The 14,568-nt window shown below is 30.2% G+C and overlaps 1 protein-coding gene across 1 annotated transcript; it reads left to right on the forward strand.

Annotated features, from left to right (window-relative positions):
* Nucleotides 1–1,292: 1,292 nt before the first annotated feature.
* Nucleotides 1,293–10,721, forward strand: LOC134716101 (DDRGK domain-containing protein 1-like). The gene is made up of 8 exons (XM_063578874.1): nucleotides 1,293–1,440; nucleotides 4,105–4,236; nucleotides 4,884–5,002; nucleotides 6,653–6,754; nucleotides 7,439–7,561; nucleotides 8,052–8,090; nucleotides 8,719–8,775; nucleotides 10,354–10,721. Exons 1-8 carry the CDS (start codon nucleotides 1,344–1,346, stop codon nucleotides 10,588–10,590), a joined length of 906 nt encoding a protein of 301 aa, XP_063434944.1. The 5' UTR covers nucleotides 1,293–1,343; the 3' UTR covers nucleotides 10,591–10,721.
* The last annotated feature ends 3,847 nt before the right edge of the window (nucleotides 10,722–14,568 follow it).

Genomic DNA, 14,568 nt, shown 5'->3' on the forward strand with positions numbered 1-14,568 from the left:
ATTATTGGGTTTTGGTTCAGATCAAAGTAACTGCATCTCTTTATAGAACTTTGGTTTGTCAGTATATCTTGGATGGTAACAAAGACTATACAAAAATCTGGTATCCTTAGCCTACATCTTGTGCATGAATGAAATTGATATAAGATTTGTTAAAGAATGGCATAGAAGAATTCATGTTTGTTTGATTAAGTCTTGTTACAAATATAATGGGCATATTCAGGACAAAAAACATTTTACTGAGATGAAAATAGGAACATTTTACAACCCTTATAGACTAATCTCAAGTTATTTTTAGTAAATGAGTTGCACCAGTTTACTCTCAAGGTCAATCATTGTGACATCATTGAACAACCTGTTCTTATTGTAACATATTTACATAAGAAGTGTGACACAGAAAATATAGGGCATATGCACAAATTTAAAAGTAATCTCTGTACAAGGAAAATGTTCTCTAACATGAAATAAATGAAAGGTTATGATTTATATTTGGTCTTGAGCTTGATAATGTTAAGGTGTATCTTGTAAGGATGTATTTATGTATACTGTTATTGAATGCCATTTTTACTGGAGTAGCTAAAATTAAATTGGAATTCTTCAACGAAGATTTAGGCAGGAGTTCCTCAAACTTGGTCTCACCTGGCGGATGTAGTCTGTTGTTGGTGCATTCAACCAGTATTACTACTGGAAAACACCTATTTTTCAGTATACAGATATGAATAGTAAACTGCTATGCTAGAAAACAAAAAAATATAGTGATGTCCAGGGATCAAACTTAAGACTTTGGCAATGGTAGCCTACAGCTTAAATTTTGTAGCTCATATATAAAGTCTTATACAAGAAAAGCAGAAATTTAAGTGGCCCACCCCAAATTTTAGGGGCCATTGGCGAGTGGGCCCCTGCTAATTTATAACCCTGATGCCAATGTCAAATACGTTAATAAAGTAATACAAATAGACAGGAAATGATAAAAAAAAATAATTAAAAACATTGTAAACAAAATTTTAATCTGCTAACTGAGTCCCTGTGATAGATACATATTAAATAAGTTACAATGTCTCTAGTCTTAAGAGAAATACAAAAATCAGAGACAAGTGCCTGTTGTCTCGACTGGAGGAAAAGGTCCATGGACACCTGAAAGAACTAATTAAACAAACAAATGATAAATATTGTACATAATTTCTTGTCTATAAACCAAGTAAACTCCCAAACAATTGAACTACCAAAAGTGTTTGTAATACACGGAAATTTTTCGTTATTTGTCCGAACTTGTTTATTATTTTTTGATAGTCTTTTGATTTCCGGTGACGAAATTCAGAAATTTGTTCGATCTTCAACACATTAAAATGGCACCAGTTGAGCCAGGAGTAGTATATTTATGCTTACTTGCTGTTGTTACAGTCACGATATTGTTAGTTTCAATATTCTGCAAGGAAAAGAAAGGTTTGTTTAATTTGACACAGTGAAAGTAAGCGATAATGCACCTCCATATGTCACTTTCCAAATCACAAATCTTTCAATTTATTATTTATACATGAAACAAAATATTTTATTCCCAAAAAAATTCTGCATAACATCAACAATTAAAGTATTTTAACAGACATCGTCATGAAATGTTTTTTTACCCCCCAAACGTCTAGTAAGTCTTCTCTACAAACTAATGCAATCTATCATTGCCTATGCCTATGGCAAAGTTGGTATACTATGAGACAATACTTTTTAAAATAGATTCAAAGCTTTTTGTCAGACTAAGCACAAACAGTTGTATAGATGGCATAACATCTCAAGCAGTACCAGTTACATCAACATGATCAGCATTACCCAAAGGAACTGTCATTTAGCCTACACTCTAATAGGGGTATCATTGGGGGGTTCTGATCCAGGATTCTGCTTACTGTTTTGTCAGATTCCTGTATCCCGCTTACACTTTGTAGGTAAGCAATTCTCTTTTTTTTGTAATTTACCTTGTCCCTCTAGACTTCATTTTCCGTTTTCAAGGCACAATAACTTGACTTCCACGTCTCACGCTTACAAAAAGTCGGAAACACCACCTCACACTTATACCCCAATGAGACCCACCTAAAATAGCATGACCTGGTTGTTTTGTCCACCTTCTGTTCTTTTACAAAGATCATCTCCATTAAATCTCCTGTACCAAATTGAATCAGACTTTGCCACAACTATCAATGGGGTATCTTCATTTTGTACATTGTACAACATGTTAGTTGACCCTTTCTATTGACATGCCCCTTTAACAACCATTTTGGGGGAATCATGGTTATCATGATCTATTGTAGCATGGAGATTTGGGGTAACAGGTAGGTTTGCGCCAACTACATGTTTGCACCACCCTACATGTTCCCACCTCACATGTTTGCCCCTGAAGTCTGAAAACAATATTAATACACTAACCAAATCATGATTAAGAATTATTCAACACAAACATGACAAATATAAAATACTGGTTGTCAGAATCTTTTTTTAAAAACAATTAAAATAAATGAAGGTTTGTAGCAATAACAAAAAAAACGTCAGTATCTAACTTTATGACTTTATTAAGAAACAATGAAAAAAGATATATATATAACAATACACTTATCAAAACTCAATTACAAATTATTAAACACAAATTTAAACCAATAAAAAATGAGTGTGAACCTGTAGGGTGTGAACGAACTTTGGGTGCAAATGTGTAGGGTTCGAAAGTGAAAGGGGGAGAATGTGATTGGACTTAAACGGACCCAAATTAAATTCTCATCGCCTTGATTATTTTGTTGTCTGTCAAGCTTAAAAAATCCATAGACTATGTAGACTGTACATTGTACTTAAAATTGCAGATACTGTAGTCTGTACATCCAATATCATACATACATTTTTATGTATGTCATTGGCAATTAAGAAATTTGATACGTGTTCAAACTTAAATAGAATTGGAAGAAACATTGCATCAAGGGTTTACATTGACAGTTGATTGCATTTACTAACATGTACAGTATCTACAAATGTATCATGGTTGAACAAAGTCATGAAGGTAGATGTCTAATTTTCTGTTAGTTAAAAATAAAAAAAAAATGTATGCAAACTGGATCTGATAATATTGTCATTGTATCTGAATTTTTACTTATTTGAACTGACTTGTTTGAAATTCTGCAAAACTCAATTTTTTTTATTTTTTTTTTTTTATAATTATTCTTATCAAACCTTCAATTTCATGAGTCATGATAGTCATCAAAATCAGTACTGGATATCTACATTATAATAATGAGGTCTAGTATGCATTTGAGTAATGTGGTGTGCTTTAACTATCAAATAAAAAATGTAGCTCCATTGATTAGATTAAGAATCTAAGTGTAAAATAAAATTGAGAATGGAAATGGGGAATGTATCAAAGAGACAACAACCTGACCATAGAAAAAAACAACAGCAGAAGGTCACCAACACTCCAACAGGTCTTCAATGTAACGAGAAATTCCCGCATCCGGATGTGTCCTTCAGCTGGCCCCTAAACAAATATATAGTTATCAAAAGTACCAGGATTATAATTTTATACGCCAGACGCGCGTTTCGTCTACATAATACCAGTTCAGCGATAATGAACAGCATACTAATTTCTAAATTGTACACTGTACACTATAATTACAAAAAATCAGCTCTTTAGTTGGTTTCTGCTTGGTTAGTGCTTCTTATTGGATGATTTGAAGTCTCTAATATGCAACTGAAATTAATTAAATTTCTCATAAAATATGGATCCCTACTCTTCCCTGATGTCTGAGTCTTATTGGATCTGCACTTCTCTCTCTTGAAATAAATCCTCAACAAGTGTGGTGAACAAGTAAGTATAACTGAATAAACAGATGATTATTTTATAAATTTCAAACTGATTGATACACTGACTTTTTGCAGTCTTTTTCTGTAGGAAGAAACAAAGCTCATTTGATAGTAAAGTCTATTTAAGGTTGGATATCCCTTAACTCTTAATTTTAGATAATAATTCTTTTTTAAGTTCCCTGTATTTGTTTTGAAATACTAATGATTAAATAGTATGTACATGTACTTAGTTCAATTGTTAATACATGTATGTATGAGCAAATTTGTTGATCAATCCAGGAAAAAAAGATGAACCAGCTGCAGCAAGACGAAATATTGCAGAGAGGCAACCAGTTGATAATGTTCCAAGAGGAGCACGTCAGCGTGTGAGACCAAGAGGAAGAAGAATGATGAACAGGGACGATGATTCTGGTATATTTTACAAAAACTATTAATAAAACTCATGATACTTGTCTTTATCATTAAATATACATTATATTGTGACAGCTCTTGACAACCTTCATTACAGTTTGATTTAATTTCTAGATCAATTTTAAAATCTCTTGAAAAAATGGGATTTAATAAAACACCATTTCACAAGTTAATTTACATCCAGTGTTCTTTGTATGTAGTCCCAAGTAAATATTTTCAAATAGTGAGTCCTAGACTATGTCTTTTTCTGAAAACCTTAAGATTTGTATTCCTTATTACTGTTTTAAAAGAAACAACATGGACAGTAGGAAAGATAATCAGATAAACCTGCATAATGTCACAATTAGGTAAAAACTGATTTACCTCTCTCTCTATGCTCAGTTACCGGTAATAAGTGTGTCTTGCTATGAGAAATCTTATTTTCAATAAGATCAACTCGTTATTGCAGAGTTTTACTTCAGCCGAATTATTTTGATGTAACTTAAAACTTCCATATTCTAGACACACTTAGTCAAAATAATATAAAATAAAGAAACGAAACTCAAATACAAATACTCTAAAGGACTAATCCTGATAGTAAAAATACTTTGAAGAAAACTAATTAACACCAGTATCAAGATTTGTATTTTTTTTGGTTATTATTGTAGCGGAAGGTAGTGAAGGAGATGAAGAAGACATGTTTGGCAATACAGAGAGAGACGGAAAAATTGGAGCAAAAAAGCAAAAAAAATTAGAGGAGAAGGCTGAAAAGAAAGCTAATAGAATAGTAAGTCATGTTCATTGAGTGATATTATGTTATTATCTGTCCATCAATCCAGGAACATCTTGCAATAACTAAAGTATGCTTTAATCAACCCTTACCAATTTTATACAATTTTAGATTTGATGAAGATTAGCCACATTTTGATTTGGATGATTTGTCATTCAAGAGTTATTGGACTTAAAACAAAAAAAACAAGACCATTTTTCATGTCTGATGAACATTTTTTTTTAACCTTTTACTGATTTTTGGTGAGCCTTTGACTTAAGTCGAAAAAGCGAGACTAAGCGATCCTACATTCCGTCATCGTCAGCTGCGTCAACAAATATTCACTCTGTGGTTAAAGTTTTTGAAATTTTAATAACTTTCTTAAACTATACTGGATTTCTACCAAACTTTGACAGAAGCTTGTTTATGATCATAAGATAGTATCCAGAAGTAAATTTTGTAAAAATAAAATTCCATTTTTTCCATATTTTATTATAAATGGACTTAGTTTTTTTCTGCAGAGAAACAAAACATTCACTCTGTGGTTAAAGTTTTTAGAATTTTAATAACTTTCTCAAACTATCCTGGGTTTGTACCAAACTTGGACAGAAGATAATATCCAGAAGTAAATTTTGTAAAAATAAAATTCCATTTTCCCGCATTTTACTTACAAATGGACTTAGTTTTTTCTGCGGGGACATTACATTCACTCTGTGGTTAAGTTTTTAGAATTTTAATAAATTTCTTAAACTATCCTGGGTTTGTACCAAACTTGGAAAGAAGCTTGTTTATGATCATAAGATAGTATCCAGAAGTAAATTTTGTAAATAAATAAATCCATTTTTTCCATATTTTACTTTTAAATGGACTTAGTTTTTCTGCGGGACACCATTACATTCACTCTGTGGTTAAAGTTTTTAAAATTTTAATAACTTTCTTAAACTATCCTGGGTTTGTACCAAACTTGGACAGAAGCTTATTTATGATCATAAGATTGTATCCAGAAGTAAAGTTTGTAAAAAGATTACTTGTTTTTTCTGTAATTTACTTTTAAATGGACTTAGATTTTCTTACAATCATAAAATAGTAACAAGAGGAATATTTTTATTGATGTTTTTCCTCATTATTGTTGAGCCTGCGATTTACAGCAAAAATAGGCGAGACACTGGGTTCCGCGGAACCCTTACAAATTTTTTATGACAATGTCACAACTAAAAGAAAGACCCAATTCTATGTTTCATGATGATTCAATACTGTAAAATCAGGCCTCACACAAAAGGGGATTACCTTAACCATAAGACATTACATGATTTGTAAATCATTAGTCATGTAAATTTTCTAACCCTGAAACTGAACATTTGTTAGACTTTGAAACTTAAACTTTTCTCATGACAAAGACCAACACTTAAAATTAAAGCAAGAACAACACAAATTCCTGATTTGAGAATGATCTAATAGTGCATCCATTGTTCTGCTTTTATGCTGCTCAGACAAGAAACGTGTCTCATTCAGGTTTATAAAATGCCATTACTGTTAAATACTTGACAAGAAAGAGTGCCATACTGAAATTCACAAACATGAACTTTTATGATTGGTATTTTAAACTTAGATTCAGTATATTCAGGTTTCAATTTGAATTATAAATCAGTATTTTAAAATTGTTTTTAGGCAGTAGAACAAGAAAGAGAAGATAAGAAAAAAAGAGATGCACTGTTAGAAAAACAAAGACTGAAGGAAGAAGAAATACAAAAAGCCCAAGATGAGGAGGAGGTAAGTACCTTTAATTAAATGGACAAGATGGAAATAGAATTTATTTGAGTATAGATTTACTGATATAAAACAAAAAAGATGAAAAGCTTAAAAGAAAATATTGCAGAAACATATAGAAAAAATACTGGTTTGTAGAAAACAAAGTTTAGCTAGTAATAAGTTAAGTGAAAGAATCACACCTCTAATTTAAACACCAGACAAACAAATTATTGATAAAATAGTTGAGAAGAAGTGCGTTTGAAGTTTGAACTGATTTAGTGGCCATTTTTTTATGCCCCTGTAAATGGTTTCCCTTCTCTTACTTCAGTTTGCCCCAACCAAATGTTATGAAACTGATACACAATGCTTATTATTTCAAAACACAGATCAAGTTTGAGTTTATGGTTTGTCACTTTTACTGTTCTAGATTAATGCCCCTTTAAAAAATAGCAGAATTTTTTGTTTCTGTTCTCTAACTTAAACGTTTGCATCAACCAAATGTTTATGAAACTTAAACACAATACTTATTACCACAAAACTCAGATTAAGGGTCATGGTTAAATGATTTATACAGATGACTTTACATCTAACTTGTGCAGATGGATTCTATGTATTACCCTTACAATATTATTTCTTAAACAGTCAGTGAGTGTTCAATAATTGTTTTTCATGCTAGGATTTTGAATATTCATTTTTGTTAAATAGGCAAAACAAGAGCAGCTTAGAAAAGAGGAAGAAGAAAAACGGGAACATGAAGAATATTTAAAATTGAAAGCAGCTTTTACTGTTGATGACGAAGGAGAAGAAGATATAGGGCCAGATCTATCGGTATATATTAGATTCAAGTGGTTAACAATGAAACTATAGAAACATGAGGAAACACTTTCTCACCTTGTAATTGTAAGCACGGTGGTTTATGTCAAACTGTGTTAATCTTTAACTCCTTGAAAGAAAAACTTGCATATTTTTTTATACAATACAAAATAATACAATATGCTTTATTTAAATCACTCCATCACATTCACATGTGAAACAAGAGGTAACATGTTGTTGTGCTCTTGTCTTGTTTGATATTTGATATGGTAGATCTTTGGTACTTTATATAGTAATTATGAAGGAAATATCTTAAGTATGTGTCAAGGAGATACCAACCAAGGAAGATGAAAAAACCCTAGCGGTCAATAGACACCTTTCTGTACAATATAGCAAGCTTGATCCTATTTTTTTGGGTCATATTTATAATTCAATTATAAATTAATTTACATAGACTATTGCTTTGATACTTGATATTTAATATTTAACATTTATTATTTTTTAGTCACAATCTCTGTTACAAGAATTTATAGATTATATAAAGGTAAGACTTATCTTCTGTTGTTCATCATAAGTTCCTGAGTTAAAACTTTTTCATAAAATGTAAAAGCAACACTTTTTAAATATATTTCAATGCATCTAAAAGTTATTTTCTAGATTAAGCTTTATCAGGAACGATCAAAGCTAAATATTTGATAGCCAAAGATGTATAAAGATAAAAACAATGAAAGAGCTATATGATCCAAATAGATCTAACAACAATAGCTAAAATGTTTTGGTCAACTTTATAGTCAGCAACAACCTCAATCCTTTAAGTTCATGTTAGCAAAGTAAAATAATTAACATATGTGCCACTTAGTTCAAACATTTTTTAGGAAAAGATATGAGTTCAACCAATTATTAAACCACAATGATGCAAGTTCAATTTGACCAAACATCCGCTGTTTTCATTGTTAATAGTGAGTTGACAATAAAGCTTAAATTAAAGTTTTGAGTATACTCCCCCTTTAGCATTTTTGCGACAGTCATACATAGAGAAACTTTCCAGTAGGATTATAACTTTTTAACCTGCATCTTTCTTAGTATACTTAGCATAATCTAGTATTACATTGAATATATCATCTGTGATTTTTCCTTCCTGTAAAATATTGTTTTACATTATTTTCTTCTAGGAAATGAAAGTTATCATGTTAGAAGATTTAGCCTCTCACTTTAAAATCAAAACACAGGTAAGTAAAATCAATAACAAAAATAATTTTATTTGATTTGAATGGGTCTTGAGCAATTTTTTGTAAACTACAGACAACTTTCAGATACCAGTTGCATTTTCCCCTGTGTAACACATTGGTTTCAATTAGCAATGTCTGTGATAAATTTGAGTTTAAGGAAGTTTGCTACTCAGTTTCAAAATAAATAGCTTTCCATAAAACTAGTATATATTGATAGGGGATTAATTAAGGAACCAGAAAAGCAAAAAAATATAGAGGTCAATGTGCTTGTTTTCCAGATATTAGCCATTGAAATTTTGGTTGTAAAATATTCTCTCTTGATTTTTCATAGTTTTATCATTGACAAGTTAAAAATCTCAAAAACTATTAAAAAATAAATCAGATTTTATAAGACTTTTATAAATGACTTATAATTATACATGTAAAAGATTTATTAAAAGAAAAATGGGGTTCAATAGGCAAAAATGTTTAAGGCATCAAAATGGATAAAACCAGAGGATTTCGAAAATCTGACAAAATTTCCAAAACATGACAAGCAAACATCCTTAAAAAGATTTATTCCCCTTGGAAATATTAATTATATTGAAAACTGCATTGAGAACAATCTTATGTGTACAATTCTTGCCAAATATTTATGAAATTAGTATGATAGGCTTATATTACCGGTTTTCTTGATGTAGAATAGGGCCCATTACTTGTTGTCTCTAATGTAACTATTGAAAAAAATAAGCTCAAATGATCAGGTCTGATCAATTATTTTAAAAATGTTGTGCACCTTGAATATATTGATAATATCAATGTTATCCCTCTCATGTTTTCTATTCTTGCCAGAATTTATGAAACTTATATCAAAGGCTTGTATCACCAACGTCTGACATTTTCCAAAATAAGTTCTGAGCAAATATTTTTAAAGAGTTATGCCCCTTGGAAATATAAATTACTATAGAAAACACATTGCATTAGCTCTAAAGCCTTCATTTCTCTTCAAGAGATTTATATATAAAAAAATATTCCCAACCTTGGTTTTGCTTTAATGACATTCTAACTGCTTTGCAAAATAACAACAACTTTTAATGATAATGAGTTTTTAGTTTGAAAATGGTAGACTTTAGAGAAGTGTGTTTATATGATTTAGGAGTTACTTATATTCTTAAAAAGTTTACCATTGTTAAAAAAGAAAACAAAAATTTCTAAAAAATATTTTCAGTACAACATGCCATACCAACCACCAACAAAAAAATCAACAAAAAGCAGACTAATATTCAAAGACAAACAACAACAAATATCACATGGTTTCAGTAGCATAACTGTAGCATGTAAGTCTAAAAATAAGATGTGGTATGATTGCCAATGAGACAATTTTACACCAGATACCAAATGACATAGAAGTTAGCAACTATAGGTCAATGTACAGGCTTCAACAATGAGCAAAACCAATACAGCATATCAAGCTGTAATATGTCCTTAAATGACAAAAGTAAAATAATTTCATTGAGAAACCTAAAGGCCTAATTTATGTCCAAAAAATGAAAGAAAAACAATAGATATAAAGTCTATATTGAAGATTTTTAATTTTAGGATGCAATCAATCGAGTTCAGGAATTACAAGAAGAAGGACGTTTAACTGGAGTTATTGATGACAGAGGAAAATTTATTTATATAACAATGGAGGAACTAGAATCTGTGGCTAAATACATTAAACAGCATGGCCGTGTATCAATATCAGATCTGGCTGAGTCTAGCAACAGACTGATTAACCTTAATCCAGACAATAGTGAGGTCCAAATCAAACTTATGTCAGAAGTTTCAGGATAAATGGTTAAAAGACAATGTTGTTTATTTAAGCCTATGAAATTCACTTTATTTGATTCATGAATATGATTTGTGATTGCAAATATGTGCATACTATCATAATGCCTGTAATTATGGTTTGCAATAGAAAACTAGAGGCTCTCAAGAGCCTGTGTCGCTCACCTGTATCTACTGTGTTTTTGGAAATCATATAAAATAAGGTTAAAATCACAATAAATAGTATAAGATACTTTAATAATGATTGCGACCAAATTTGGTTTAATTCGAAAAAGAATTTCCCTCATGATAGTTAGATATAAGAAATATTCTGGAATATTTTCCTACTGGAAAAAATAATACAGCATTGTTCCTATTGAAAAGGAATGGAGGGTATAGAAAATTTGTTAAACAAGAGCAGATGTACTGGCATTGTTTATAACAAAGTTTCCCAGACGAAAAACATGTATGCTATTCCTTTCAGTCATCGACCATTAGTTTAAACAATATTTTATTCAAATAAATTGAATTGGATTAGGCAACAGGCATAGCCTATGTAAGCCCTCTCCAAAAATCGACCATTTAGGAACTATAATTTCTTGAAGAAGTACAATTTGAACTTTTTGCAGAATAAAAATGTAGAAATGATCTTTTAATATTCTGAGATGACCTATAATAATTGTACATGGAAAGTCTGAATTGAATCATAAAATGAATCATGCTAAGTTAAAATAAAAAATCTTATTGGGACTAGTGATGAAAAAATATGTAAAGATTTAGAAAATCTAGACAAGAAAGTCTGGAACTTTGAATCTAATCATGATACATGTATAAATTAAAAATTGAACCTCAGTTAAACCTAAAACTAATAAACATCTTCTAAATTTACATAAAAATACAACATTTCAGTAATAAATAAATCAGGACATATTTGTAACTCAATTCTGAGCTTCTAACTTGTCTTGTCAAGATTTTGTTTTACTAAATTTGTTATTATTTTTAAACTACAACGTATGAAAAAGGATTTATTTTAATCACACATAACCTGTATAGTCATACATTCAATATTTAAAATTCTGCCAATTACAGATAGATTGTGAAAGAATTGTCTAACAAATGTAATTGTTAATGTAAATTGAAATACTGTGAAAGTAATTTAATTCGTGGGTATTAGATTATAGTTTTCTAAAAAAATGAACCTCATGATTGAATAAAACAGTCATTCCATGCAATGGTATAACCAGTGTTTTATTGTACTTTTTTAATTGTTGGACTTTTTCAAGTTATTTACTGTGCTTATCCAGTGACCTTTGGGGTATCACATTTGCAAAGACCAAAACAGTTTACCAAATTGCAGTCAGATTTCTACTCCAACTATCTGATCAACTGGTAAAATATTTTAGCAGATTGCTCAAGTGAAATGTTGTTAGTATGAAGTGAGTGCTGTAAAATAAAAAGTTATACTTACCATCCAGATCCAGTCAGTTGATACTTATGTCAATCATTTCTAACACAAATAATATCTTACTATAGTATGAGTCACTGAATAAAATGGTCTAATTTTAACATGGAAACTTCTATCATAAATAAATATTATAAATGAATAGTTCAAAACATTGTTTTGTAGGTGTATATTTTATAGCTTTGTCTTCTAAGATGAAGTTATTGTGCAATTGTGATTCGAATAACATTTTGTATACAAATTACTGATCTACTGGCAATAAAGGGAAATAATTTACATTACAAATAATCAGCAAAATTTTGTTCTGTCTGACAAATATCAAATTTCCCCATTTAATTTGTTGTAACATTATTTCTGTTATTATTTAACTTTTATCCTCTGTTCTAAAACGAACAATGCAACTTATTTAATGATGAAAGACGATTAACAGCTGTTTTGCAAAATGTTGAATTGTTCAAAGTATAAAGAATTGTCTACCAAGGAGTACAAGATATCTTATAAGCAGTATTTTGCAAAACCTTTCTAATTTGTGTTTTACATGCCCTTCAATTTCATACTAATTTTGCATTTCATTTTTTTTTTTATGAATCTTTTGTAGGCAAAATCATAAGCCTCGTATCATTGATTAAATTTTATGTGTACATTTGAACTCAATATAAATTATTTCCCTTTAATGACAGCAGATCAGTAATTTGCATAGAAAATGTTATTCGAATCACAATTGCACAATAACTTCATCTTAGAAGACAAAGCTATAAAATATACACCTACAAAACAATGTTTTGAACTATTCATTTATAATATTTATTTATGATAGAAGTTTCCAATTTAAAATTAGACCATTTTATTCAGTGACTCATACTATAGTAAGATATTATTTGTGTTAGAAATGATTGACATAAGTATCAACTGACTGGATCTGGATGGTAAGTATAACTTTTTATTTTACAGCACTCACTTCATACTAACAACATTTCACTTGAGCAATCTGCTAAAATATTTTACCAGTTGATCAGATAGTTGGAGTAGAAATCTGACTGCAATTTGGTAAACTGTTTTGGTCTTTGCAAATGTGATACCCCAAAGGTCACTGGATAAGCACTGTAAAACAATTTGACACATTCATTTTTTGCTCTACTGATTTTTCTAATAGAATTATAATTTTCTGAATTTTTATCATATAAATCTTGCTATCTTTAAAAAATATCTTATATGTTTATAAGTATGTTTTTGGGTTCAAATTGAAATTTTTTAAACAGCTGAAATGCATATGTGTTTATTTATTAAAAGATGTAACAATATTTGTATTTTATGTTTACTTCTGAAAGTTATGAAAACTTCTCCAAGTTGATTGCATTGATTGTCATGTCATGTACAATCAGTGCAAATAATGCCTGATTTCATATTGTGTCGATCCTGTTGATTCTTTTAATTTGTTGACTGACATATTGACAGCAAATGTGGGTTTTCTATGTTTGGAGACACTTTCAGTCTTTTTTGACATACCACATTCTCAGCTCATTTTCAATGTTTTCCAATCTATCAAAGACCAGATATCCTGGATGGCAAAACGAAAATCCTAAATTATATAAAGCTTGACCAACATTTTTATACGACCTCCAAAAAAATTTTGGGATGATGTTGTCGTCTGCGTCATCCGAAGACACATTAGGTCTACTATATTTGGTGTATGGAATGATTGTAAGGTGTGCATGTCTAAGTGGCAGGTGTCATCTTACCTTGACCTCATATGGTTCAGTGATAAGTTTTTGTGTTTTGATCTTTTTCTAATTCTGTATGCAATAGGTCAGCTACATTTGGTGTATGGAAATATTCTACGATGTAAATGTCAGTCTGGCAGGTTTTATTAACCAGATTTTTGTGACAAAAATATCAAATATTTCTGATCCCATTTTCTTATATCATTATAATTTAATGAGCTACTTGTAGTAAAACGTTATATAAAGGGCTTTCAACTTAAGACCAATAATAATATGGCAGGTGCAGAAACTGTTTGCAGCCATAAAACAAATACATTAAATTTATTTGACCACTTACCTGTGGAGGAGTCTGATTTTTGCCAATTATGCCTTTTACATTCAAGATTTAGCAGTATGAGTTTGGAAAATTCAAAACAGGAACGGATTTTAATTAGAACTTTTTCACTAAATTATAATTGCTTTCATGGTGGAAACTATCATATAATAGTTATGGTCTATGACAAAATGACCAGCAGGTGAATAACTATATTTGATGGTTGTGTGGACAGTGTGGTGTATTTTGTTGAAACTATAGGTGATGGAAACTGTATACATGTATTGTATAAATGACCAGCAGGACAAAATTAACCTAATCTACATATAAAAAAGAAGTGGTGATTGCAAATGAGACAACTCTCCAACGACCAAATGACACAGAAATCAATAACTTTAGGTCACTGTACCTTCTTCAACAATAAACAAAACCCATACATATATGTTGTCATAATATCATTGTATACTCTGTAACTACTGTTTTCTCTGCTGTCTTTTGTTTGTCATATA

Source organism: Mytilus trossulus, chromosome 4, assembly GCF_036588685.1.
Source record: "Mytilus trossulus isolate FHL-02 chromosome 4, PNRI_Mtr1.1.1.hap1, whole genome shotgun sequence".
Taxonomy (NCBI): domain Eukaryota; kingdom Metazoa; phylum Mollusca; class Bivalvia; order Mytilida; family Mytilidae; genus Mytilus; species Mytilus trossulus.

Excerpts from the sequence above, each read along its gene's own strand:
- LOC134716101 (XM_063578874.1), top strand. The coding sequence starts at position 1,344 with ATGGCACCAGTTGAGCCAGGAGTAGTATATTTATGCTTACTTGCTGTT. Across the intron at positions 5,003-6,652 it reads AAAAGAAAGCTAATAGAATA|GCAGTAGAACAAGAAAGAGA; the intron begins GTAAGTCATGTT and ends AATTGTTTTTAG. Across the intron at positions 6,755-7,438 it reads AAGCCCAAGATGAGGAGGAG|GCAAAACAAGAGCAGCTTAG; the intron begins GTAAGTACCTTT and ends TTTGTTAAATAG.